General features: G+C 34.0%; 4 protein-coding genes across 5 annotated transcripts; 2 read left to right on the forward strand and 2 right to left on the reverse strand.

Moving 5' to 3' along the window:
• Positions 1-68: 68 nt before the first annotated feature.
• Positions 69-9,422, reverse strand: Nhe1 (Na[+]/H[+] hydrogen exchanger 1). Of its 2 annotated transcripts, XM_053750184.2 has the most exons (8): positions 7,895-9,422; positions 7,616-7,772; positions 7,197-7,351; positions 5,152-5,303; positions 4,808-4,936; positions 4,246-4,338; positions 3,380-3,525; positions 69-2,378 (listed from the first exon to the last, which is right to left on the reverse strand). In XM_053750184.2, exons 1-8 carry the CDS (start codon positions 9,039-9,041, stop codon positions 2,348-2,350), a joined length of 2,010 nt encoding a protein of 669 aa, XP_053606159.1. In that variant the 5' UTR covers positions 9,042-9,422; the 3' UTR covers positions 69-2,347. The 2 variants fall into 2 exon arrangements, with proteins under 2 accessions (XP_053606159.1, XP_053606160.1); XM_053750185.2 differs by having other exon boundaries at positions 69-3,525; positions 7,895-9,419.
• Positions 9,423-10,898: 1,476 nt separating this feature from the next.
• On the forward strand, positions 10,899-15,864 carry LOC128672791 (UBA-like domain-containing protein 1). The gene is made up of 4 exons (XM_053750186.2): positions 10,899-11,113; positions 11,800-11,877; positions 12,667-12,900; positions 13,573-15,864. The coding sequence occupies exons 1-4, from the start codon at positions 11,003-11,005 to the stop codon at positions 13,597-13,599; spliced, it is 450 nt and encodes a 149-aa protein (XP_053606161.1). The 5' UTR covers positions 10,899-11,002; the 3' UTR covers positions 13,600-15,864.
• A 3,981-nt stretch (positions 15,865-19,845) lies between these two features.
• Positions 19,846-22,375, reverse strand: LOC128673136 (uncharacterized protein). The gene is made up of 2 exons (XM_053750768.1): positions 22,090-22,375; positions 19,846-21,658 (listed from the first exon to the last, which is right to left on the reverse strand). The coding sequence occupies exon 2, from the start codon at positions 21,651-21,653 to the stop codon at positions 21,030-21,032; it is 624 nt and encodes a 207-aa protein (XP_053606743.1). The 5' UTR covers positions 21,654-21,658; positions 22,090-22,375; the 3' UTR covers positions 19,846-21,029.
• Positions 22,376-23,175: 800 nt separating this feature from the next.
• Positions 23,176-25,618, forward strand: LOC128672988 (cell division cycle and apoptosis regulator protein 1-like). Its single transcript, XM_053750548.2, has 4 exons — positions 23,176-23,459; positions 24,071-24,313; positions 24,563-24,727; positions 25,340-25,618. The coding sequence occupies exons 1-4, from the start codon at positions 23,349-23,351 to the stop codon at positions 25,475-25,477; spliced, it is 657 nt and encodes a 218-aa protein (XP_053606523.1). The 5' UTR covers positions 23,176-23,348; the 3' UTR covers positions 25,478-25,618.
• The last annotated feature ends 803 nt before the right edge of the window (positions 25,619-26,421 follow it).

Here is a 26,421-nt window from a genome sequence, read left to right on the forward strand (position 1 = left end):
CGGGTCGGGAGAGCAAACAACTATGATTGTACAGCATATACTGCCTCAGCATGCGAAACAAAAAAATATTTTGAATTTCTAAAATATTTTATTATATAGGAACAAATAGGTATAAATATTTAAATCTAATAACTTCAAAAGTTTAACTGGAAACCGTTGCTGGAAACATAACAGGGTTAATACTTAGATTATTAAATACTCTAGTATTCTATATTCTATGGGTTATAGTAGTACAATGTCAATTTTAAAAGCTATATATATTAATAATTATGATACAAAACCTGTTCCAAATTAGGTACCTGGTGATTCCGAAGTGTTTCGCCCGTCGATCCTATCATCCGTCGAGTTTTAACAAAACCAGAATGATTTTATAAAAAATATCTGTAGTAAATTTTTGAAATAATTCCTTCCTCAAAGAAATTTTATTGAAATAGATATAATTTGGTGTATATACAACACAACAATAAAGTAACAATCTTGAAGCTATATTACTTTCAGGTAATTCATGCAAGATGCTATCTCTTTCATCTGTGGCTCGACCTCACTTATACATATATTGCGAGATATACAAATAAGTAAGTATAACGTGTAATCAACGTAAAGTAATATACCTTTAAACGCGCAAGAATCTGGCCACAGATGTAAGAGATACTAATATATGTACTTTTGTAACAAAAAGATTTTAGCAGTTCGTGCTCCAGTATTACCTATTGCTGCACGGTAACAATATATATACAAAACATTTCACAAAATAATGGTAAGGACGACGGCCAAACATTCAGATTCAAAATATTTCATTTCTAAATGCTTTTAGTAGTCAATAATTCCTGTAAACAAATAATGTAACTGATTGCAGACAGAAGCAACAAAAATTTGAACGGACAAGTTTCTTGAAACAGGAAAAGTTATATTGCACAAATCAATTCATCAATTTCGGATCATAATGCAAACTTAATATTTTTCTACAAATATGGAATTAGTAGGTATTCCGGTTGTACGGAGTAACTACTAATTCCATGTGCTAAATACACTATTTGAGGATAACAAAACCTACTTTAAACTTTACATAATGACTATCCAAAAGATTTGTCAAAATCAAATACGACTATTATGATTTTTCGGACACGTAAAATCTCATGCCTGCTATACACTATCGGAAAACAGTTCGCTGAACTTGGCAATTTCAGAGCCAAATTCACACTTTCGTAAATATGTATGTTACATTTTTTTCATTCACACAAAATTTCAAATTATTTTTTTTAAAGAAATAAACAACTCACTAATTATTGTCACTTAAATAAAATCACATTTGATGTGGTATTTTTGTTGCACAACCACTTAATGTAAATAAATAACACAGGTAATATTAAATAAATATAACTTAGGTAACGTACTTTGGTGTTACATTATAACATCATACCACAAACGACGTCGGGCGAAAGTGACGTCTTTTGATTAACAGTTTTACCAAGGCGAACTTCACATTTACCTACGTTCGTTTATTAAGCGGTCCGTTAAAAATTCGGACAACAGATCCGACTCAAAATCATTAGTAATCACCCTATGTTACGCAGTCATAAGGTTTACATCCGTCCGCGATACAGAAATCACATCCCCGCCGCCACGTCACGTTTAGAGTGCGTAGTGCGACTTTGCTATTTACAACTCACTTCGTGTCGGTTAGCAGTGAGACGTAGCTAAACAATCACAATGCGCCATTGTGACGCAACGAAAACCCGCAATGTGATAAGTTCGCTGCGTCCGTCCCATTTCAAATCGATTCGATAGTGAGGAATGAGCAAACCCGCACTTCGCCATCCGGGTAAATACACGCTGCGACTATTCGTCATACAACGAACATAATAACACAATCCATGACTAAATTATCACATTGATGAAAAAAATTAGTAAAAATTATAAACCAAGTATGTACCTACCTACCTAAAAAATACAATAAATAATTTTACATAATACGTTTGACTGCGACATTAGAGTTGAATTCTTATAAAATGCTTATAGCACGTTTATACCACAGCTAAGTACTTATAACTAAACCACTGTTCCAATCAAACTGTGAATTTGATTCAAATTAAATATTAATACAAGATGTTGGTTTCAAAGTTGTCGTAATTGATTGGAACATCCACCATTGGACGGTCATGCGTCACCTCAACTTTTTTTCTTAATTGTAGATAAACATAAAAAAATAAAATATTTGAATATACATATAATTGTTGGACATTGGACAATTTTCTCCTCTCTCATATATCTGAGCGTATCCCCGGTTGGTTCCTCAGCGTCGGAGCCGCTGCCGCTATACGGTTTGTTCTATACACTGTCAGGTGTCTTATTTTGTTTCGCTTTCGGGCAGATGAGAACTAGAATACGATAAACAGACTTTACTGCAAACTTCATACTAACAAAAAACTCTATACTAAAACTATTTGGTTTTATCTTTCTACAGATTTATGGTATATACTTATGTGGTTATAAATTAACTCAAATAGACTACGCCTCAATATTTTTTCCAAACATCAGATAAATCACACTGAATAGTCCATATTATCATAGATTTGCTAATACATTGTACTACTTGGGGCTTGGTGGCGTGTGATTCCGGCCAAAAATATGACCACTCCATATCCTCTCGTGAATGTCGTACGAGTCGACGTTAAGCAGGCAGACAGTTGTAAAATCACAAGCGAATTTTCAAACTTTTAAAGTTATCTTTTACGCTGATCCCGGGCGTCACAGCCCTGAACGCAACCGACAACATGCGGAGATGAGAGGTTTGGTTATAAATTACTGTAACTCAAATGAGTCTTATCACTCAGTACAACTGTATCTAAATATTTTCCATATGAGGTAAAACAAATAACATTTGCTAATACATTGTACTACTTTGATTTACATTCAAAGTTATCTATTTTTTACAGCCAAACATGACATAAAAGTACGTACAATAAGTCAAAAGTAACATATACATGTGTATTAATTGTAAAATTTTATGAACTAAAAATTGTATCCGACCCTCGGTAGGCACATAAGAAAAATATATATAAAAGTTGTAAAAAAATCTTATCTTGTTATACAAATCCAGTTCACATAACGGTTTTTACATTTTAGCCAATCTGGAACAAAATTTCTGAGTGATTTGATTTTGATTCAGCTATGGTTTAGGCCAAAATCCACCGGCGGCCGGACACAAAGAGTGCTTTTTCGCCATAAATGTGATATGCAGCTATGGCACAAATATATGTAAGCTCTAGTACAAAACTATGTGGCCGTTTCCATTGTACTATGCTACGAAGATGCACCGCCGAGTGCATGTCTCTAGTGGAAAAACAACTTAAGTGTAAAAATCTTTCAGATATCTTACACGCCTCTCTGGAGACTAGTGTGGGAATTAGACAGAGAACTTGGCAAAATTTCCTCTTCGTCTGTCTCGCGATCGTTTGTGACCCTGATCGCTTGGTACCACTGGTTGGTAAGATCTGTCATCTGGCTCTTGCAATCTTTCAGCTCCTGAAAGTTGAAACAGTACAATTATGAAAATATACTAAATCTATACTTAATACTGCCGTCATACAGAAAAGGGGCGCGTCTGACATATTATTTATGAAAATAAGTTTTTTACACGATAATGCCCAGCAAAGAACACATTTATATGAATATAAAGAATATTAAATTGAACATATTTTACTAGCTTTTACCCGCGGATGCGCCCGCGTGAATTTCCCACGGGAACATTTGTTTTTCCGAATTAAAAGGTACCATATGTCAATCTTCATACCTCAAACTACATGTATGCAAAAATTTCAAGAAGTTTACGATTGGAATGACTTTTATTGTCTTTTATTGCATAAAATACGTGAAAAAACACGTGTTTGTGGGTCAAAAGACGCAAAATTTTAGCTCAATCGGTTAAAGATGTATGCTTCGAAAATTAGTTGCAAAGTATATAGGTAGGCACTATATTTGTTTTCACCCGAACAAATGTAGTTACCTACCTACATACTTTACTACCTACATCCTAATCCTAACTAATCCTAACTTTGAAAGTTAAAAAAAGTTTGTGAAAATATGGAATATGTGAGCCCATTATATTAATAGCATGATAGCAATTTATCAGAAGATTATTGGAATAAAACTACAATATTCCTGTTTAAAGACATACCTACAACCAAATATGATCACAATAGATCAACAGTAGGTACGAGTGATTAAATAAATCATACAACCCACCTGATGCGTAAATCTCCTGGTGAAGAATGGTATCAGATATTTTATATCCAACCTCACAAAACCTTTTAATCTCGTTGCATGAGAGTAATTTACCTGAAATCATGAAATTCAGTGTGATAAATAACTTTACGTAATAATCTGCACTCGCTAATCTTACGTTATTTTATATATAAACTATTAGCCGAGTCCACAGCGCATGTTTTGTCCTACACATTTAACAAATTCACACTGCTTCATTGTTTTGTTAGAATTTTTGCTTGCATCAACAATGTATTTGCGTTCCATGCCCATTGGAAAACACATACACAAAATTCCACGGGTCAAAGTTCTGGGAACTGTCATTATATCATCTGCCAGTTTCAACCTAAGTTTTGTCCATAGTGTAAATAAACATGTTTTAGAAACAAAGTTTCAATAAACTTTCACTGGACCCGGCTTACTTAGTAATGGTTTCTGTAGCTTATTTTAGCCTCCTTAATAAGTGGAACTATCAGTCGTTTTCAAAAGTATCGATATTGTAACTAGCTATAGTTCCGCATCACTACTTTAGTTAAATACGCACCTCTAGTTCTTCTTCTGTTAATTCTGATAAATGTTCAGAATCAATTGCTTGCCCCCATTCTTTAGTCTTTGACAAACTGACTTCTTTTTGTTTCCTCAATGACTTTGAGCGTTTAGTTTTTTTATTGGCCTGTAATATTATGTATGTAAGGTTAACAAACTTTATAAACTTTATATAATAATAAACTTTAAACTTTATGTTATATTACACAAAAACCCTGTTACATTTTGTGAGGAAGAGGGAGCAGAGGATAAATTAAATTTAAATCTTTATTCTCCTGACGCCCAGGTCCGCTAGCGCAATGCATGACCAAAAGATAAGAAATAAATACATAGGTAGATTACCCGTAAAAACTTCAGCAATGGCATCGTCGATCCTCCGAAAAATAGCGTCGTAAACAACACAATGATAAGAGTTGTTGTTATAATGACGTGACGAGTCTCGTCAGAAAATCCAAGATGCAGAGAAAGAGCATAGGAAATAGCTCCACGTAACCCTGTAAACGTATTATAACATCAGATATAAACATATATTTTTAAGTACCTAATGTAAAAGTGGATGACGTTCCCCATTATTCATAAAAAAATTAAAATACAAGCTAAAATATGGTCTGTCACTATCGTACGAAGTTGACAGAAAGCGACAAAACAATACTTCAGCCTAAAGTATGTTTTGACTTTTTATGTATAGCTAATGTGGGATTGTAGTGTAGATACTACCTATAATACTATTGTATATTTTATTTAGAGCTAACTAAAATCCTTAGTTTTTCATATAAAATTTCACACGACATTTCGGCACTTTAGGACTTGACTTAAAAAAGAAGCCTGTGTTTGGCCTCTGGTCTTCAATATCAATTCTAAATTTCATATAAACCAATCCAGTGATTTAGCCGTGAAGGCCAAAGATTTTCGCACTTATAATAATAAAAAATAAAAATAATAGTATGTAAAACACTTGAAATTAAAGACAATGAGGAAGAATCTATTGCCTCACCGTAACATTAATTGGAGCAATAATTACGAGGGGAGGTCAAAAAGTTCGCGGAATAAGGGGGAAGCGAGTTGAAATTAAACATTAAACTATTTTTCCTTTTCAATATATTTTCCCTTAACTCTAATACATTTTTCAGATCTCTCAAATAAATTATTTATACCATCGAAAAAAAATGATTTATCTTTAGTGTCAAAATAGGTCGAATTTGCCGACTTCACTTCTTCATCGTCGCCAATTTTTTTTTCACGCAGCTCTTTTTTCATTTTTGGAAATAGATAATAGTCACTGGGTGCCAGGTCTGGACTGTAGGGTGGGTGGTTCAATTGTTCGAAGCCGCATCGGTGAATGGCAGCCGTCGTAACATGGCACGTGTGAACGGGTGCGTTATCAAGCAGAAGGAGCACACCTTTTGACAACTTTCCTTTTCTTTTTTCCTTAATAGCTTCTTTTAATCTTTCCAGTAAAGAAGCGTAGTACTGTCCCGTTATAGTCACACCACGTTCTTTGTAATCGATCAATAAAATGCCTTCTGTATCCCAAAAGACAGTCGCCATGATCTTGCCAGACGATTGTGTCACTTTGTACTTCTTTGGAGGAGGTGTGCCTTTTTTATGCCACTGCATCGACTCTTGCTTCGACTCAGGTTCATAGTGGTGAACCCAGGTTTCATCACCAGTAACAATCCGGGCCATAATTTCTTCCTTTCTCTCTCCACAGAGCTCCAAAAACTGACGAGAACACTCGACACGTTCACGTTTTTGAAGTGGCGTGAGCATTCTCGGAACCCATCTTGCACTGACCTTAGTCATGCCAAGATGATCATGTAGAATATTCAAAATACTGGTTTCGGATACTCCATTGCTGCAAGCTGCTTCTTCGTCAACCGGGCATCTTCCAATACAAGTTTTTCTACTTTTTCGACAATTTCCGAAGTGGTGGCCTCAATTGGCCGTCCGGAGCGTGGGTCATCTTCAATGGACTCTCTTCCTTGTTTGAAAAGACCATGCCACTTGTAAACCATGGTTTTTCCAGGGGCAGAGTCCCCGTAAACAGCCAACAGCTCTTGAAAAATAATCTGAGCGGATTTTCCTTACTTGGTAAGGAACTTAATAACGGCGCGGTGTTCAATTTTCTCCATACTAGCTGATTTCTTCCGGATTCAGTTGTTTACAGGTCGATAACACAAAAGTTAATGACCCGATTACGTTCAAACTTGATACATATACTCTTAATGAGGTGCTCAACTAGTAACTACCTGGACGAGTAAACCTACCCCCACCAACACCTCCATTCCGCGAACTTATTGACCTCCCCTCGTAAATGCCTTGACATTAATTGCAATTAATGTCAAGTAAGGGCATTTTATTCATTGAGTTATATGCATATAACTTACCACTGAACCACATGATGAACATCATTTTTTTTGTGATCTTATGTTCTCGAAATTTGTTACATAATAGAGCAAGAGGGAAAATATTAGCTGCTCTTCCAAGCAGACACATCACTATGCTCCATACAACAAGTGCTGGTTCAACCCTATGCTTGAAACTGAAAGTAATAATTCCATTTACTACTTCGTAAAGTAAATAGAAAGTTTGAATGACTATATAGCTTGGATTTATAAGATAGTTAATAGGATACATACGTTCTAAATCAGCATTTCTTTTTTTTCACAATCATATATTTAATGGGTGGGTTTTTTCCTGTACCACCTCTTTATTTGTAGTCCGTCGATCGCGCAGAATCGAGACATATCCCCGTTGCACTACAAGTTACAAATACCAAAAAAGAGCATAAAAATAATTTGTTTACCTGAATATAGCCAATCCTAAATAAGCAAAGACACATGTTTCAGCAATGAATGCCAAGGTCCTCATAGTCTGCTGCATTGTGACTTGTGTCACAGTAGACAAGTTGAAGTGAGTGTAATGAGACATGACAATACCACAGAACAAGATTGCCATTATTCCTAAAAACAGAGAAACATTTCTATAAGCTTTATAATTCAAAATTGACAATAACTAATCATTACTTAGAACATTCCAACCATATGAATGTATGTCTTCACAAGTTATTTAAGTAAACAATTACCTGATAAATGTATTCCTTCAGCAAGTACATATGGTGCATAAGTAAATACCAGCATCATACCAAACTCTAATGAAGGGTTTTTTCTTAAATCAACATGCTTCAATAAAAGTGCACTGGCCAATGCAAAGAGCACTCCAATACCAGCAGATGCAAAGAACATCAGCCAGAACCTGTTTATAGCGGACAGTATTGCTTCCCCAGTTGACATATCTGGACCATTTGAATCTAACACTGCAGTAGTTAGCACAATGGCAACTGCATCATTGAGAATGCTCTCACCAAAGACCAACATGTTCAACACAGGGTCTACGTCCAAAGCGTGGAAGATTGCTACTGTAGCTACAGGATCCACAGCAGATATAAGAGAACCAAAGGCAAAAGACTCAACAAAACTCAATTTGTACACCACTTGAGCTAACCCCAATAAATAAATACCTGCCCCAATGACAAAAGCAGAGATTGCAGTACCTACTATGGCAAAGAGTAATATAGATACAATATTCTGGAAAAAATTACCCTTATGGAGATTATACCCAGACTCAAATATAATTGGCGGCAAAAGCACTAAAAAAAATGCAGTTGGCGAAAATGCTTCCTCTTTTCTCCAGTTTGCAATATTCTTTATAGACATTACATTAATTAACATGCCAATCAATGCTCCAAGAAATACAATGACTACACTCTCAGGGAGATATGAGAAGCCAGTTTGTAACATCAAGTGAATCAAAAGTATTCCCAAAGCCAGAATGCATAGAACAAAGAATATGGCCATTGAACTATTATGTTCATCTTCAGCTGAACCTTTAGCTGGTAATGGTGCAGGGTCAGAAGGACTGGGTATTGAAACATTAGGGGCAGTTGATGACGAAATATTAACTTGAATAATTGATAATATGGAATTATTGGAGGGACCAATCTCGTATACTACGGCACCTTCAGTAGACGAGCTTATAGCCGACTTGGCAACATCAGAAGGAATTGCTTCACTAGAACTAGACAAATTTACGTCACTTGATCTTTTTAGCCTTGACAATTCTCTCTCCACATATTCTTGAGTATCGACAAAATGCCCATAGCAATTATGAGTCAAACAAAAAATAAACACATTACAGATCCAGAATACACTTCCATAATAAACTCTCATCATTATTATTCTATGTTTTTCTTGATGCTCTTGAACTTCCACATTAATTTTGTAGTAGGTAGGTAATTCTTGATTCACTAAGACCACCAATTTATAATTGATAAGAATTTTAACTTTAAATTTTATTGTGCACTGCAACAACACTGCAAAACCTTGAAGTTGTTTATATTATTATGTGAAACGGTTGGTTGGTATATTAGATACGAATGTTTTTTCTTCCTCTCCTTCTTTTCGTAGGTGTATGTACCAATCTAGGTTACACTAGGTAAGTACCAAAACTGGAGTGATATTCTTATCTATGAAGGTGTCATTTCGTTCGTGTTCCTCTGCCTGATGGTGATGGTGAAGGGAGGGACATGGAGGGAGGTGTAAGGGGAGGTAACAAAAAAAATGACATTTGACCGGGCTGCGCACACATTAGGTTTCCGAATCCTGAAAAAGGAATCCGAATAGGGCATATTAAGCAAAGCTCAGTGCAGATGGCACTACTGGTACAACTAGGGTACACACACATTGCCAATAGGGCATATTACGCAAAGCTCAGCGCAGATAGCGCTACTGGTACAACTGAGGTACACAAACATTGCCAATAGAGGCAAAAAGCGCAAATTTTCAATATTATTGCAGATTTACGACCAAAAATACCTTCTACGTGATCGTAGTGCGAGTTTAAAGGAAAAAGGAAGGATTTAGTGGATTATCCTGAAAATAATAACACTATTTTTGGTTATACTCTGCATTATTTGGTCAATTGTGGTCATAAACTGATATAAACTTGATTTTGACTGAAGATCTTACCTGTATGAAGTCCATATTTTAATAAGTCTTCAAGTGTTCAGAGATTTTTTCGACCGTTTACTGGCTCAAAAATTTTACAGCGTGAGGTATATCTCAATGATAGTTTTCGAAGTTTTTCATCAACAATTTTTCCCAATATTTCGGCACCCGAATATGCTACATTGTTGTATATTTTCACAAGCGAATGCATACATAATAAAATGATTAATAAAGTAAAAAACCTGTAAAATAAATGTTTTAATCGACTTAGCAAAAGGCGGCAAAGCTTTTGTGTACCTAACATACAGTACGGTACTCTGGCGGGATAAATCCTCAGTAATACTCCCTATTCGGTGCTCTTCTTTCAAGGGTTACTACACAATGGCAATGGCAACACAAGTGGCACAGACGTGGAAGCTGGCAGTGTAGCATATGCTTTATCTGCTAAGTGCTAGCAGATAAATTTATGTTATGAAAAATGTTTAAAGGTGAATGCAGACTTGGCCGCACCGCACGCACCGCAGTCGCCACATTTATCGTTTTTGTTGATGGCCTCACACATATGCCCGCGCCGCAGTCACCACAGTCGTCCCTGTCGCCACACGCATCACACTCGATTTTGTTAATTCATTTTCTAATTTAATATATTCTAAGCGGTTTTTCAAATCTAGAACTAATTATTTAAATCGCAGAAACACTAAAATAATAAATAAGTAGCGAATGACGACACCCGCGCCGCATCGGCCGCCGTATATAACTTCATATCAAGAAATCAAATGCGGCTACTGCGGCGCGTACGGTGTGACACAAGTCTGCGTTCGCTTTAAATTTATGAAATAAATAAATATCTGATACCTTCATGTTTTCGACTTTCACACCGTCTATGACGTTGTTTCGTTTTCCACCCCATTCCCATATCCTTTTCGTATATTGTATTAAAAAAGGTTTGAATCAGGAATTCAGAAACCGAACGTGTACGGCCGTCCTAGTGAATGATATAGAGCTTCTACGGTTCGACTTGACAGCAAAGCAGCTATAAAAAAAGATTTAAAAAAATAGGTTAGGTACCTACCTAGGTAGGTAGGTATCTTCGCTGAGCTGTCGCTCGCTCGCTCGCTTGTTTGCCTTGCTATCTCTTGCTCAGTCGGTGGACCTCTTTCGATTATTTATAGTTATTATTTAATACAATGGATTCAGCTTTACGTGAGCAAGTTATGATAAATCAATTTGTTTTGGCAGCAGGATGTGCTCAAGAACAAGCAAGACAATTGTTACAAGCCGCTCATTGGCAATTCGAGGTAAATTTCTTTTATATGTAAACAAACAGTAATCATGAAATGGCTGCTTTATTTTGTGTTTTGTAATAGCCTCAAGTTTTGGTTTGAAAACAAATACTTCATAGTGCAGTTAAATTGCAAACAGAAGTTTTCGGATTGTATTGAAATCTCAATCTAATGTTATTATTTACGCATAAATACCTTTGTATATAATACACATTATAATGTCCTAGATCTACGTACCCTATTAAATGTACATTGGTTGACGACTTAATACGCAATAACTGCAAAAAATGTGGCATCTTGTGATAACATTTCGATATAATGTCAAGTTTCTTGCAAAAGTAAATGACATTGGTTATTTTGTTTTTATTATAATTTTAATAACATAACCTAAAAATTTCCTATCATTTTTTACATAACATCTGTCAATGTATAATTTAACTAGGTACCTACCTATAAGTGTAGTTTGTAAACATTACTATTATAGGCATGTGAAAGCATAACTTAAGTACAATAACATAATTAAAATCAAGTGATCAACATTTTTATCAAGCAACCTATGACCATCATAGTAGCTCAGATGGAAAAGTAGTGCAATTTTTAGACACAATAGTACATAACTTGACACTGCAACTACTTATACAGTATTATATAGATTCAATGGAACAAAGTAAAATTTGGATTATTTTTATCACATGTTTCAGACGGCACTATCAATATTCTTCCAAGAAGTTGCCATACCAGCTGGTGCTAATGGAATTGCAGCTCCACATTATCGTCAGGTAATTTCATTTTCATTTAAATAGGTCTAGCAATATGTAGATCTAAAGTGATCACAATATTATCATTGAAGTTCATAAATTTAAGTATAATTTAATTTGGCAGCTGATAAGTAACAATAGAGCATGATGAGCAAATCTAATAAGGAAACTATCGCTGGCTGGCTTTCTAACGGACTATCAGACCAGGATGTCCACACATAAGGTTTTTAGCCAGCCTAATTAATTCCATAACCATAGTCTTCAAAATTTTAAGGATTTTATGCTGACCCTGGGCTTGGTGTTTCACAGCCACAAATGCACCTAGAAACATGCAAATGTGAGAGACAGAAAGATTCTTTATTAGAAACCTCCTAGAACTACAGTTTCATTAAATTTTATATTTTCTCCTGTCCATGTTTACAACTTGTATGTTTAATCATATATTTATGATAATTTGTGGAAATGAAACTAACTTTAAGATAGTTTTTTTGTAAAATTAGTTTAATTTTATTTCCACCAAATTTCAATAAAAATACCAATCTAGTTTCAACCAATCTTTATATCGCAGCCATATTGCAAAATTCGCCATTTTACATAATGGCATGTTGAATATACCGACTTTCTGTAATTTATTGACTCATCTCGCTGTTTGGTTGGTATGTGCTTGTGGTCTCCATTCTAAATGTCGCTGCTTCCATCGCTGGGACTCTATTCTAGCGATGTGAGCCCATCTACATTTTCAATTATGGCTATGTACACGTGTCTAATTGTATGGGCAATAAAATAGTTTAATTGGCTTTGATTTTTCAGCAACTGATGACACCATGTAATACTCCGGCTACTCCACCCAACTTCCCAGATGCTCTTGCAGCATTCTCTCGGCTATCAACCACAGGAAGCCCGAGTAATACCGGTGCTGGCATGAACACTATGCCGCCGGTTTCTCCTCTGGCCACTCATCCGCCTCCGCCTCCGCCAATAAATACTTTCCCAGGCTCTCCAAACTCACAGACCAACTACGCACCACTCTCCTGCTCAACTGCTGTAAGTTATTAGATATATTGATTGTTATATGTATGTTACGGTAAATTTGATTAATTAAAAATTATTAATAATTTTACAACATTATTAATAATAACCACGTGATTTGGTAAATGTGAATAATCAATTGAAATTAATTACTTTTATTAGTTATTATTAATAATTCGCTACACAGATTGGTAAAAGTAATAAACATAGTAAGATTTCGCAGAATGTGCATTTCTCAAAAGGGGCACTTCTCATATTGTGCACCCTGTGCAGACCCGCTTAAAATAGACTTAATAAGTAAGACCCATCCTTATGTATTGATAAATATATTTTTTTCTTCTAAATTTTTGACAAGGCTTCAGTGCACTTTGTGTGACTATGTCAGCCTCATGGGGGATTTCTAATATAAACTTATCTAGCTTTCATAATGCTTGTCCACTAGATATAAATGGATTTAGCCACCTAAGATTGAGACTGCTCAACTCTATGTTCAGCAATCCATTACACACGGGCACTTTGAAAATCTATTGCGTAGGGCAAAATATTGACCACATTTCAGCCAGACATGTATCAAATCTTCCTCCTTGTTAATATTGCTAAATATAATTAATAAAAGTCCATCAGGCATTGCAATAAGATTATTTTGTAAAAACTATTTATCTAACAAATTATTGTTGTAATTTTCAGGTTTGCAGTGAACACATGCCAAGATAAATCAGAAATATTAGTTTAGGAGCATCTATATTTATTTTTATAATGGTGCGCAAAGTGAGCTGTGGAATTGTGTATGATAATGTATAATATTTCACTAATACCCCACTACAGCGGCGATTTGCTGGACAATACATGGGGTACTGTAGTCAATCATGTTATATAATTTCTATGTATTTATGTATATTAAATATAATGAATTTAAAAATTAATGCACAACAATGCCGTAAGCAAATATGTAATCATCGTTTTTATGTCTTCATTGTAAAGATGATCAGTGCGTAAATTTTAAATCATGTCCAAACAGATCATATTTGTATTTTTAAGCTAGATCGAAACCACATTATTGTTACGTTAAGTATGTTCATTTATTTTACGATTGTAATATTTTCTATTGTAGTACCTACCTATTATGATCTTAGTAAGTAAATCAATGGAATTATTATTGACTTATAAGTGTAAAAATGACTTAAAAGACAATACATAGTATTGATTGATGTATATGCATGTTTAGTGAACAAAACCAAAAATGTTAAACTAATACTCGTCAAATACCTGCTTAATTACTGTTTGAGTGATTTGGTATTTAGTAATGGGTATGTTATGGCTATATCCACCAGTGATTATAAATAGTTGCTATGATTTAGCTAAAGGTACAATTTTATTCCCCATTCTAGAAATACATTATCCAATGCAAAAAATACTTGATGCAATTGTTTAAAATTACCTAAATGATATTACGTTGTTCGTTTTTTGACACGATGTAAGATAAATAAATGATATTACGTTGTTCATTTTCTGACATGATGTAGGATAATTTTAGTCACAGATGACTAAAAAATAAATGCAAATTACTTAAACAAAACAGTTGAATATTATTTTGAAACGCCGATTTGTTTGCAAATTGGTATTGATTGTAAAGTACAGAATATACTCGAATTTAAAGGCATAATAAATCAATTATTTCATCAAATTAGTGTTAATCTTACGTTAATCTCTGCTATTCAAATATTCATTTTAATTGTTATATACCAAATTTGCACTATAAGTCAAATGTACATGATATAATAAATTATATCCTTTATTTGTAATTGATTAAAGTGTATGTTTAAATAAAAATACATTGTTTGCCTAACAAAGAGTATATAGTAGCATATGAACGAACTGAATTATTTTGCTTGGTACCAAGTAGTACGGAGGACAGCATTGAACATAGAGGTGGATTGACGCTTGTTCGGTTTCGAAAATGTCGGCGAACATCTCGCCAAACTGACTGATTCGGCATACATTGCTGTTCAAAGGTGTCTACAAACTATGTAATCTTCGTTTATTCGCGTCTCTCTCGCTCTCGCCATAGTATCTAGCCGGCATTGAATTTAATTTCGAAACATCACTCTGTATTTTTTTAAATACCTCCATGCCATTTATTTGTGCATAGGAAACAACGATATTTTAGTTAATCCATTTTGTATGGGCTACTCGATTTTTGTGTAATATGATTATTGTTTAGTACATCATGTGATGTTTCCACGCGTTTTATTAGATTATATAAAGTGACATTAGCATGTTAGAACAAAACCATACGATTTAAAAATATCAAATTATAATTATAAGATAATTATTAAAGAATTAAAATTTTGACTTGTTGAATCACTTTCTAAATAAACCTGATCTTTAAGACTATTATCTGTGTGACAAGGGAGTTCTTCTTCACTGATAAACAAGATACAGATTTGGTACTCAATTAAAATGATGTTTTGGACTGTGCCTACAATCAAACTAAAAGTTGTTATGTGCTAAATAACAAAATTTGTGTATATTCTGTCATAACAAAATCCTGTCATATGTAGCGTTATAAAGACATGCAAAATTTCCCATAAAAAATTGTGCGTTGTCGTCTCGTGTATTGTGTTTTTGAATCTTTCACTTTTATCAGCTATAGTTTTGTTTACAAAGTAGACACGATGAGAATGGTTGACATTTAAATTTTAAATTATTTCACATGACACACCTACTTACATCAGATTTCTATATACCTACATTAAGAAAAAATACATGTATTTTACTTGTATTAACGGGAAATATGCATATATAATAATAAAAAACATGAGTGCTATTCATTCGAACTTGGCGTTTACACTATTTGTCCAAGCTTACCTAACAATGTACTAATTAATGTAAGCATTTTAGGTAATTGCTTAAAAACTAGGTATGTAGTGTCTACATTATATTTTGCTTCTGTTATGAAATATATATATTATTATTACATTATTAACTAGTTATTTCACAAATTAATTACATAGATGTTAAAGATTTCTAACGTGTATAAAGAAAAAAGTACCTGCAATTAAATGTTTTGATTGCGTCAAGAAGTTTATACAACATATATTAATAGAAATGTAATTAAAGTTTCTTTTTTTTTAACCTTAAAATGCCTGAACTAGCTGTGCCCGTAACTCCGTTTGTGTGCGGTTCGGAATGAGTAAGTAACATTTTCTTTTACATGAAATGCCTAAACAAGAATAAAGCAGAAGAGTATTTCTGTACTTATCTTTGGAAGATAGAAAGTACTGTTGGTCTAATAGGGAGTATTATTGCACATTTATCCCGCCAGAATACAGCACTATGTGTTAGGTACTTGTTGTACCTAAGCTTTACCGCCTTTTGCTATGTCGATTAAAACATTTATTTTAGAGTACTTTATTAATACTTTCATCCAGTCTATTGATTCCTACAACATCAACGTGATGGTATGCAATGGTCACATTTGGCGGAAACTCACCACATGCCAAAGGTTTTGACTGTTTAGATTCATTAACATAAATTGGTATAAAATTGAAATAAATATGAATAATGGCGTTGCTTCATAATTTGCTGCGCTACGACGACTTCATCAATTTTTGTCGCCCCCGAACGATGCGTGCGCGTGGTGCGTAGTCCTGGCCAAGGACCCAGGGACCCAGTATTCAATGGGAGCAAGTACCTAAGAGCATATTTTTTATTTTTTCTGACTTACCTACACTCACAACTTTTTTACGATTTTCATCCATGGCCTGCAAGCTGCTGATACTAAAAGGGATTATACTTTTGCCGCGACTTGGCAAGTCTATGACGTCCGTCTGCCCCGATATATCAGGCGAGAAAAGGCCGGTTTAACTGGGGAACATGTATACTAAATTGGCATCCGGGGCAGTCTGCATTGTACTTAGATATATAGATTACTTGTATGTCTGTCTACTCTGTTGTTTCAGAATGATTCATGCGTTTTTTCAAATTTAAATCTTTGACTCCGTCAGCCTCTATCGTTCGGACGATCTCGTGGTTGGCTGCGATTGTTGTTGCAAAGCGGTTGTAACTTCCATTTTGTATTACTTGACTATGGGTTGTGCTCATTATACTTGATTGCTTACTTTTCTTAAATATCAGCTGAAAAGGAATTGATTAAATTTGGTAACAAACTTCAGCTAAATACTTACCCATAGGGATCTATACTAAGTAGATACCTATTGGGAAAGCCCAAGGCACTAAATAAGTACAAAGAGACATCGCAGGCCTATTCGGCTCTCCTTCAACCTGTGTACACAACACAAATAGCACTAAGTTACTCCCGTCTCGCACGCCTACCTACTCAGATTTGTCGCGTGCATACGATCAGGTCAAAGTTAACGCAGATCGGTTTCATGTATGGTGTAGTTTGGACCATGATTATCAGTCAGCGGTCAAAGCAAAGTACTTAATTTGCTAAGTACGATAGATGTAAAAGTACTTACTTCTATATCTATCCTAGCATATTATTTTTAATAAACATAATTATTACTTAACGCTAATATTGCATGTCCATATACCTAAGGGTAAGTTTACTGGTATAGATAAAAGAAATATGGTAAACTGTTGTAACCTGTACCTATTGTATGTGCCACCTACCTATGGGAGCTTGCAACTACACTGTTATTGCAATATAGTATAGGTATATTTGAGCTTGATACCTTTTAATGAAATTAATCAGCGTACCTTATAAAAATTTGGTTTTTCATAGATCCACAAACCCAGTATAGAGGCCAAAGCCACAGCGAGGCAAAAAAATAAATAATTTGTTGTATATGTGTAGGCATTCATTATTATTTTGTACAAACTTAGGTTGGTGTTTTGCATTATCTGGGTTGTTTAGTTTGGTTACAAATTTAAAGATCGGGAAATCACATGATTTTGTAAATATAAATTTAAGAGTTAGGAAAATATATTTATCTCTGTGTTAAATAGATTGACTGTGATATAGAATAGTTCTTATTTGACGGGCGGACGGACATGACATGAGGTTGTCTCAAGAATTTTCAGAGAAATAGGTACCTACCTAGTTACCTAGCACATGAACATAGATCACCACTGCATGAGTTCTTAGTAGTAGGTAGGTAGGAATAAGTTCCATGTGTTTTATTTCCAAGCTTTTCTTGAAAAGTGAGACCACTGGCAGATGTTCTTCCAATTCAATATAATATTATAAATGCCAAAGTAAATTTGTTTGTTACCTCTTTTCGCGTTATCTACTCAACCAATCTTCTTGAAACTTCGCATATATAGTACTAGCACTTTTTGCCTCGCCCATTTTCCACGACGTGTCTCCGTCCCATTTCCCGCTACGTCTCCCACTTCCGCTTTCTGCAACGCGTGCCGTTCTATTTTCCATGACGTATTACGTCCCGTTTTTTTTAATAATCACAAACTTAAATCAAACATTTTACGTGTCTATTTATTTCCCTAGAGATGCAATTTATTAAAAATAGATAATGCATTATTATATTTTCTTCTTCAATCTTTCTCATGTCAAATTATTTTCACTTCAAAAACGATGAAGAGTATGTTTACCAATTTTCAGCTTTTTATCTTGAACATTGTATTAAGTTCCATACAATTTTTCATCCCCCTTTTGTAGGGGTTGAGTTGAGGAGAAAATGCATAATTATTTTTTACCTACTACAAATTTAAATTAAAAAATACGATAGATGTAAAATGTACGGTCACACTTCAAAAATGACGACGTTTCATACAAACTTGCAACACCTATTTCACCTCTATAGAAATGTAATTTTCAAAATCGATTTCTTTTTTACTAACTACAAATTTAAATTGTCATGTGTCTCACTTCAAAAATTACGAAGTTTCATACAAAGTGGCAAACACTATTTCACCCCCCCAGGGATGGAATTTTAAAATATCCTTTCTTAGCGTCTCCTAGTCACAATCTACCTTCCTGCCAAATTTCATCTTCATAGGCTCTGTAGTTTTCGAGATGAGTGTGAATGTTTTTCGTTTTTATATTATATATATATAGATTACTGTTTTAACTGTTGTATGAACGATGCGGCCGCCGAAGGTATCCGACGATGCCAGCGATCCCATATCTCATGGAGAGGCCATGGCAAGGCTTAGGTACCCTTCCGCTAAAACACAGGTATAAGAACATTACATATAATCCATATCTGTGAGCCAACCCGAAGCTCTCAACATTCTCAACCACACAATGGCCACAATATATTTTGAGTTGGAGAACTTTTTATCTTGATTAGCGCTCCGTCCGCGTTTTTTCGCGATTAAGTTTTATATTCGCGTATGAACTATTCAATCTTTTACCTAGTGTAGTGTTCTAATTTTTGTATAGATTATTTTTTTAGTTTTAAGTATGTAATAAGTGAAATAAATTGATAAAAATGTGGTGGAGCTAATATGCCATCACATTTTTATCATAGGTATGGGATCCTCTTCCATTTCCCACAAATCTCTGTCGAGGACAGACTATTGCCACCCCCGCAGAAACCAATATCGAAAAATGTCAAAAGATCTGCCAAGCAGTGAAGCGCACTGTGGGTGTAAGTCGTTTAGGGGTGAATTTCACAAGAGTTTAGGCGGCGTGTAGGGTTTATTAGTGTCCGATTAAAAAAAAATTACATTTATAAAATTAACATTGTACCAGTACTTTACTTATTTATAAAATAGGATAGATACATTGATTACTGTGTATTGTACAACTTAATAAACACTAATGATATCCCGCGGCGGAGTTCAAATCGCTAGTAAAATTCACCCATCATTTTATTTGACACACCGAAATGCACTTCAAAACTTGAATCGTAGACGTAGGCGCCAAGTCGGTAAAGCTAAAGTGGGATTGGGCTGTACCATTATTATTCTTTTATCTATGAGCTGTACCGACATGTTTGCCACGTAGGGCTTTAGTAAGCAAAAAAAAATCAGTTAACTGAGACATTATATATTTATTAATCATTATTTTAAACTCCAATTTAAGTCAGTAAATAGACATTCCTAGTACATCTTCATTTATTGAACAAAAAATACAGACTTATATGCTATAGGATACTTTTTTAAACCACTCAAATACCTAAATTCCAACTACCTATAATGACCTCTATGTTACATCTTTATCAAATTACTTAACTATAAAAAAACAGGCAAATGCCTGTTGATCCCCTATTCGAAATCGAATGACATTTGCTTTGCTCGTGTATGAGAATAATATGCTTTTTATGAGCTCTATAGTTTGAGTTTGTTGAATTAAAATTTCAAATGAGGTAAACACTATTTCTTTATATATATATATATATAATGTATATATACTGGTTGTACGCAAACATGCATACAGCCCACCTGCATTTGGGACTCTTATCTCCATTTCCAGAATAGATCATTATTATACTAATTGGTGTTGCCAGCCCTGAGGGAATCTTTTCATGCTTTCTTAAAAACTCCATGTAGTCTTTTGGGAAAACCTAGGCAGAAAGTTCACTCCACAACTCCAGAATATGCAGAAGAATTAAGTTCCTTTGATATCTCAAAATATCACCAATCATAATCACAATACCTTTTCTATAGTTGACAAGTGTCATCCTGGGGCTTCACTCCTATAGGAATATTAGATAAGACGAACCCCATGAAATATTCCATTATAATAATAATACAAAAAACAAAGTCCTCTGCCATGTCTGTTCTAGATAAACTCAAAAACTACTGCACGGATTTTCATACAGTTTTCACCAATAGATAGTGTGGTTCCTGAAGAAGGTTTAGATGTATAATTTAATATGTTTTTACCTGAGTGAAACCAGGACAGACTGCTAGTAATTTATGAAATTGATCTATCATTATACAAACATCATTTGATTTTGAATAGAATATCCCTTAATGTCAATTTACTGACTTTGGTCAAGAGTAACATATTTTGTTCTAATAATGAATATATTTTAATAATTTCATTAAAAAAGAAATATTTAACATTAAAATCTTAATAAATCATCAAGAAGTATTGAATTGTAATCACAACTCCTTTTCACAAAAATACAGTTTACTTCAGACTAATTTGCAGAAATGCTGTTAGGGCATTTTTGGACCACATAATTAATTACCAAAAGTCAAGTAACATTTTAAATGTACATCATTTCAGCCATGGATGACATTTTTTTTGGTATATGGACCAATGTTTCAAAATAACTAGCTAATTCATCAATCGTGACATCACATGGTGGATTCAGAGCCTGCTGTGAACAAGAGCTTCCTTGATTGGGTTCTACTACAGTTTTTCTAACTACTTTTGCTTGTGATATGTTATTTTTCCACCAATGATTATGATTATTTTCTGCTGAATTAACACAGTACTTTTTTGTGTCATTGGAAGATATCCTCAGCTGATTACAGTCATCAACAAGAGCACACAAACTTATAATATCTGAGTGAAGGCTTTGTGTTGAACAATCAATTTTGTCTGAAGAATTTTTTGTCTCCTTGTGGTCATTTTTACTGCTACTCTGAAGTAATTTGAGTACAGGCTCCCTCAACACCTTTTTATTTTTCTTTTTGTTTATTATAGGTTTTATATTTCTTTTAGGTAATATACAAGAACATTTGTACTTATTTATATGTCTTGTAAATACACATTTTCCATAGTTTTGGTTAGTGAATGGGTTATCTTCTTTGACAATAACATTAGGCCTAGTAGGTTGAATTTCTAGTTTTCCCATTTCAACTCCCAATAAATCTTCCTTAGCCATGTTCTCTGAAAATAAAGATATCGAAATTTTGAAATATACATATATAATTTATGTTGTCAATAATAAATGCCAAAAAACGACGGAAATCCAAGGATTTCTATGAAAAATATGGGCTCAGTAAAGATGAAAAAATTTCATTGATCAATTTTAGGATAAGTACGTACTCTACGTACCTATGTACCTGTCTACTTTTTTAAGTACCTAATGTAGGCAAATTTACATTATTCTAGGTCACTTTCAGTTTTTTTTTCACTATGCACATATTATGAAAGCTACATTTTGTATAAAATAATCAATTTTAATTTTCAGAATGCTTTTATATCATGTACACATGTATGTAAGATAACTTTTAAGGTCAAATATATGAAAGAAAAGACCAGAAAATCAACAAACGCAAGTCTAACAGATCGTAGGGAAATACCACATGTAAACCTACCATTGAAAATGTTGGATATTGTCCACCAGTAGCTCACAAACACAAATCTTTTACTAATTAGGTATTTGATAATGTATATTACAATTGATGAACCAAAATATTTTGTTTGCTAAAAAAACTGCGTCACGCAAATCCAGTCTAGCAAAACGAGCAAGACAAGAAGCCATAAAGTATTATGTTTGACATTTTAACTTTTTCAATTAATGCAACGCTAGTTTTTTGGCTGGTACCTTTTTCTTAAATATGGCTTTACTCAGGAAACTATAATATCAAAAAAATAATACTATTTTAAGTAAATCATCAGGAGAGTGTTTTCAGAAATAAATATTTAAATAAACTACACATAAGCTAACTACTACTACTCTAGCTATGTACTAACGTAATAGTCTGGGAACAGAAAACGTACAAATTTTCCATACAATTGTTGCCATACTTCATGCATTTTACGTCAAAAATGTGACAGCTACGAAGAAACTAGCGCCATTTTTGTTATCTCTATGCTCAAGTTGTAACGAAGCACCGTGGATTTAGTATAAAAGTACTTCGTTGTACGGTACTCCGTACAACGAAGTACCTACCTAGTAATTCAATAATAATAGTAATAGATAAAAACATTACATTATTGTAAATATGTGGTGCAAAGTAATTCCATGGTACATAGGTTTTAAATGTAATGTTCTAATATCTGTGTCGTACAGACGGGCGACCGTCGACGGACGATTATATATAATAGTCCGTGAATGTAAATGTAACTGAGATAGGAAATTTTAATACAACTTCTCGACTTAAGCACGGTTAAGTTCGGTTTCCGAATCAGGATTCCTGACGACGTTTTCAAATTCGGAATTCGGATGCCGCGCCGCGCAAATCCGGCTAATGTCATACAAGTGGCAGATTAGGGTGACAAACTGACAAAAGATGTCAACGCGCTATCTCGTTTCATTTCAAGTATTTTTAATATGCCTATCTCTTTCTTGTATGAGTGTAATGGAATGGAGTCTATAGCTTTCTGTCTACATCGTCCTGAGACATCTATCACGTTTATGAGCTTATAAAAAAAACCTTTGTCTATGATGAAGTAAAGCAAGCCGTGTGTCTATTGCCGGCTCTTGCTTGCTTGGTCGCGTCGTTTTGTTGAAAGAAAAAGCTTCGTGATTCTGTCTGTACGGTTACAGCTACATTTTTGTAGGAACTAGCTAGTGGCGTGGGTAGAATTTTCCCTGATTCTTTAATTCCCGTAAATTGTATTAATACTAAATATGCGCAAACGAAAGTCTGTAAAAAAAGACGATGATTCCGAGGGATCGGGTGCTGGTGAGCCAGAAGAATTCCAAGATTCAGGAGAAGATTGGACGCCGGATGCCGATTCGGTAAAATTAATCTTTTTCTTCCGATGTAGCTTTTATTCTTGTAAAAACACGCTGCCCAATATTTCGCTTCGCTATCTTGTGGCGAGTAAGCCATTGCCACCGTCAATGCTTCTGAATATAAGGTTAGGTACCTTCATTCCAAAAAGTTTCTATTTTAAAAACACCGATACAGCCGATTTATGAAATATTGAAGTTCTTAATTAATTTGTTGACATCTTTCATAAACCTATGTAAAATACTATGTTACAGCAGGGCCGGCGTGTGTAGTGAGTTCTCCACAGAGCGTAGTCGTCCGTTTCTTTTCCTCGAGTTCGATACGAAATTAAACAAATATATGTGTGTTTGAATGAATACACATATAAAGTGTCACATCTTTGTCCGTTATTGGACTTGCGACTCTTGGCTCAGTCCAAGGCAGTAAAATAAATAAATAATAATAGCTATGTTTTTATTCAGTTTTTATCATTTATTCATGGTTTTTATTTCAATCTCACTAATTTGATGAGAGTAGTAGAATATGTTCATGGACAACAAAACCTAATAAGTATCTAGAAATGTTCAAGTTAGATGTAACCTACATCTAATCACTAAGTAAATTATACCTATTACAGAATGAGCAACCAGCACGTGGTGGTGGACGTAAACGAGCCACAAAAACCTCATTGAATAATTCAAAGAAAAAACGTAAAAACTCAACATCTGAAGAGAGTGAAGGAGAGGGGGAGGAAGATGAAGAAGGAGAAGATGAGGAGGGAGATCTTGATGAGGAAGAAGGGTCTGATGATGAAAAAAATGGTTCGGATGGCAATAAGTCTGATTCAAGTCAATCTAAGGATGTACCAAAGCATTTCCATGTAAGTTATTTAATCTTTGAGAGATGAGTAGTTACCTTTTGAGTTTTATATAGGATTCACACTTGATCAATTTGTGTGGTCTCTCTCGTATCTCTACATACTACATTTTAAAGTGATTTTTTTTTAATTTTCCTTACTTCAAACCACTTTTATGCAAAATTACAAAGACATTGGTTGAGCCTATTGAGCAGATTAAGAGTGAATTGTGAACATTAAACTTACTTTCACTTTTATAATACTTTATTTCAGTCGGGGAATTTTGTTTTGTTAAAATCTGATGTCAAATGGGATGGAGACACAGTCGTTTCAAAGTTGGATGAATTGAATTTGTGGAAAATAGATGGCAAAGCACTTTTACAAAAATTCATTCCAATGGAATCCAATGGAAAGACACTCCATAAATGCACTTGTGTGGTAAGTTGTGATTATCCATACTAGTATTATAAAGAGAAAAGATTTGTATTTTTGTTTGTAATGATTAAACTCAAAAACTACTGGGCCAATTTTGATGAAATTCAGCACAGATAGGTGAAACCTTCAGGAGTGACATAGGCTACTTTTTATTACGGTTCTTTCCAGACGAAGCCATGGCCGAAGATGAAGCTTGTGTAGATTCTATCTATCAGTATCTCACCAAAGAATAAGTATATAAAATTACCCCTAACAAAAATAATATAAAATTTAAATTTTAACGGTAATGGTACTGACATGGCAACATGAGTGCGGTGCGGTGCGCATGAGGTGCGGCGCGTGTCAGCTGGAGACGGTTTGACCTCATGACCAAGTCAAACTTTGAGAGTATTGTCACTTTCTTTGAATTTGCTAGTTTAAAGGGAAATGAATGAAAATTAAATTCAAAACTCTTTTATGCTTATTATAGTTTTTTCTTTTCTTAAATTTTTTGTTTTCTTAAAACTTTTAGGTATTTATATGCTCTTTTCAGATCAGGCAGGGTTTTTGTAACTTATTGTATAAATGATCAACAATAGTACTGAATTTGTTATGACTGTTACTTTTTTTTTTCAGTATTCTGGATGGAATGTTGATAATCGTGACAATTACTATCCAATTACTGAAATATTGGACAGGAATCCACGCACAGATTCGAAAGAAATTTGTGTAGCTTTAGATCTAAATGATCTTATCAAAGTAAGAGACAAGTAAATACATGGTGTTTACTCGATGTAAACTAGTTAAGTGGAAGTAAATTTATCAAATAACAGGTTTTCCTTTGGCACTTCATTCCAATTTACTTATGTAACAGTCATTTTATAAAAAATGGGGAATAAATGTTCAATACAGTAATTGTGACTTTTATTTTGTTGTGGTTATGATTCCTTATAAAAACCTATGATTTAAATCTCAGATTAAGATGTAGGTATGCGGCGGTATTATTTATTTATTGAGTAATATAGACAGGCAGCTATTATGAGGACAAATATTTATTGATCAATATCTTCAATACAGAAAAGAAAAATAAAAAAACAGAACTTTTATAAGATCACTCATGTGTCTGTCAGTCTTGTTCCCAATCCACTCCACCAAATCAGATGAAATTTGTTAAGATAGATTTGCAGAGTAAATAAACATGTTGTAAACTTCAGTTATAATTTTTTATTAAAGTCTTAATAATTTTCCAGGGGTAAATTAGGAAATTAAAAAGTTTTACAAACCCTGCTTAAAGTGTCATGTTGTTTCAAATGAAGGCTATTTATGTGGATTGCAATATAGATGTGGTATTATTATAAAATAAACAGTATATAATTTAAACTCAATAATTTCGGAGATCAGGGGGAAACTTTAAGGTGTCACGCGTACTCTATGATCTCCTAATTTAAACAATATTTAAAGTATATAATATATATGATTATATACTTTATTCTAAAATATTGTTCTTCCATCTTGTATCGTAAGTAAATCATCTAATTTAAGTATTTAATATTTTTGAATAAAGACACGAATTTAAAACCATTAGTGTCATCTATTTCCAATTTTATTTTAAGAAAAAGCGCGCAAATTTAAAACGTTTGCATCTTTTTCGCATTTAAACTTTAGATGCAAAAAATGCGCTAGTGGTTTTAAATTTGCGTGCTTCAGTCGCCTATCGA

The sequence above is a fragment of the Plodia interpunctella genome, chromosome 10 (assembly GCF_027563975.2).
Source record: "Plodia interpunctella isolate USDA-ARS_2022_Savannah chromosome 10, ilPloInte3.2, whole genome shotgun sequence".
Taxonomy (NCBI): Eukaryota; Metazoa; Arthropoda; class Insecta; order Lepidoptera; family Pyralidae; genus Plodia; species Plodia interpunctella.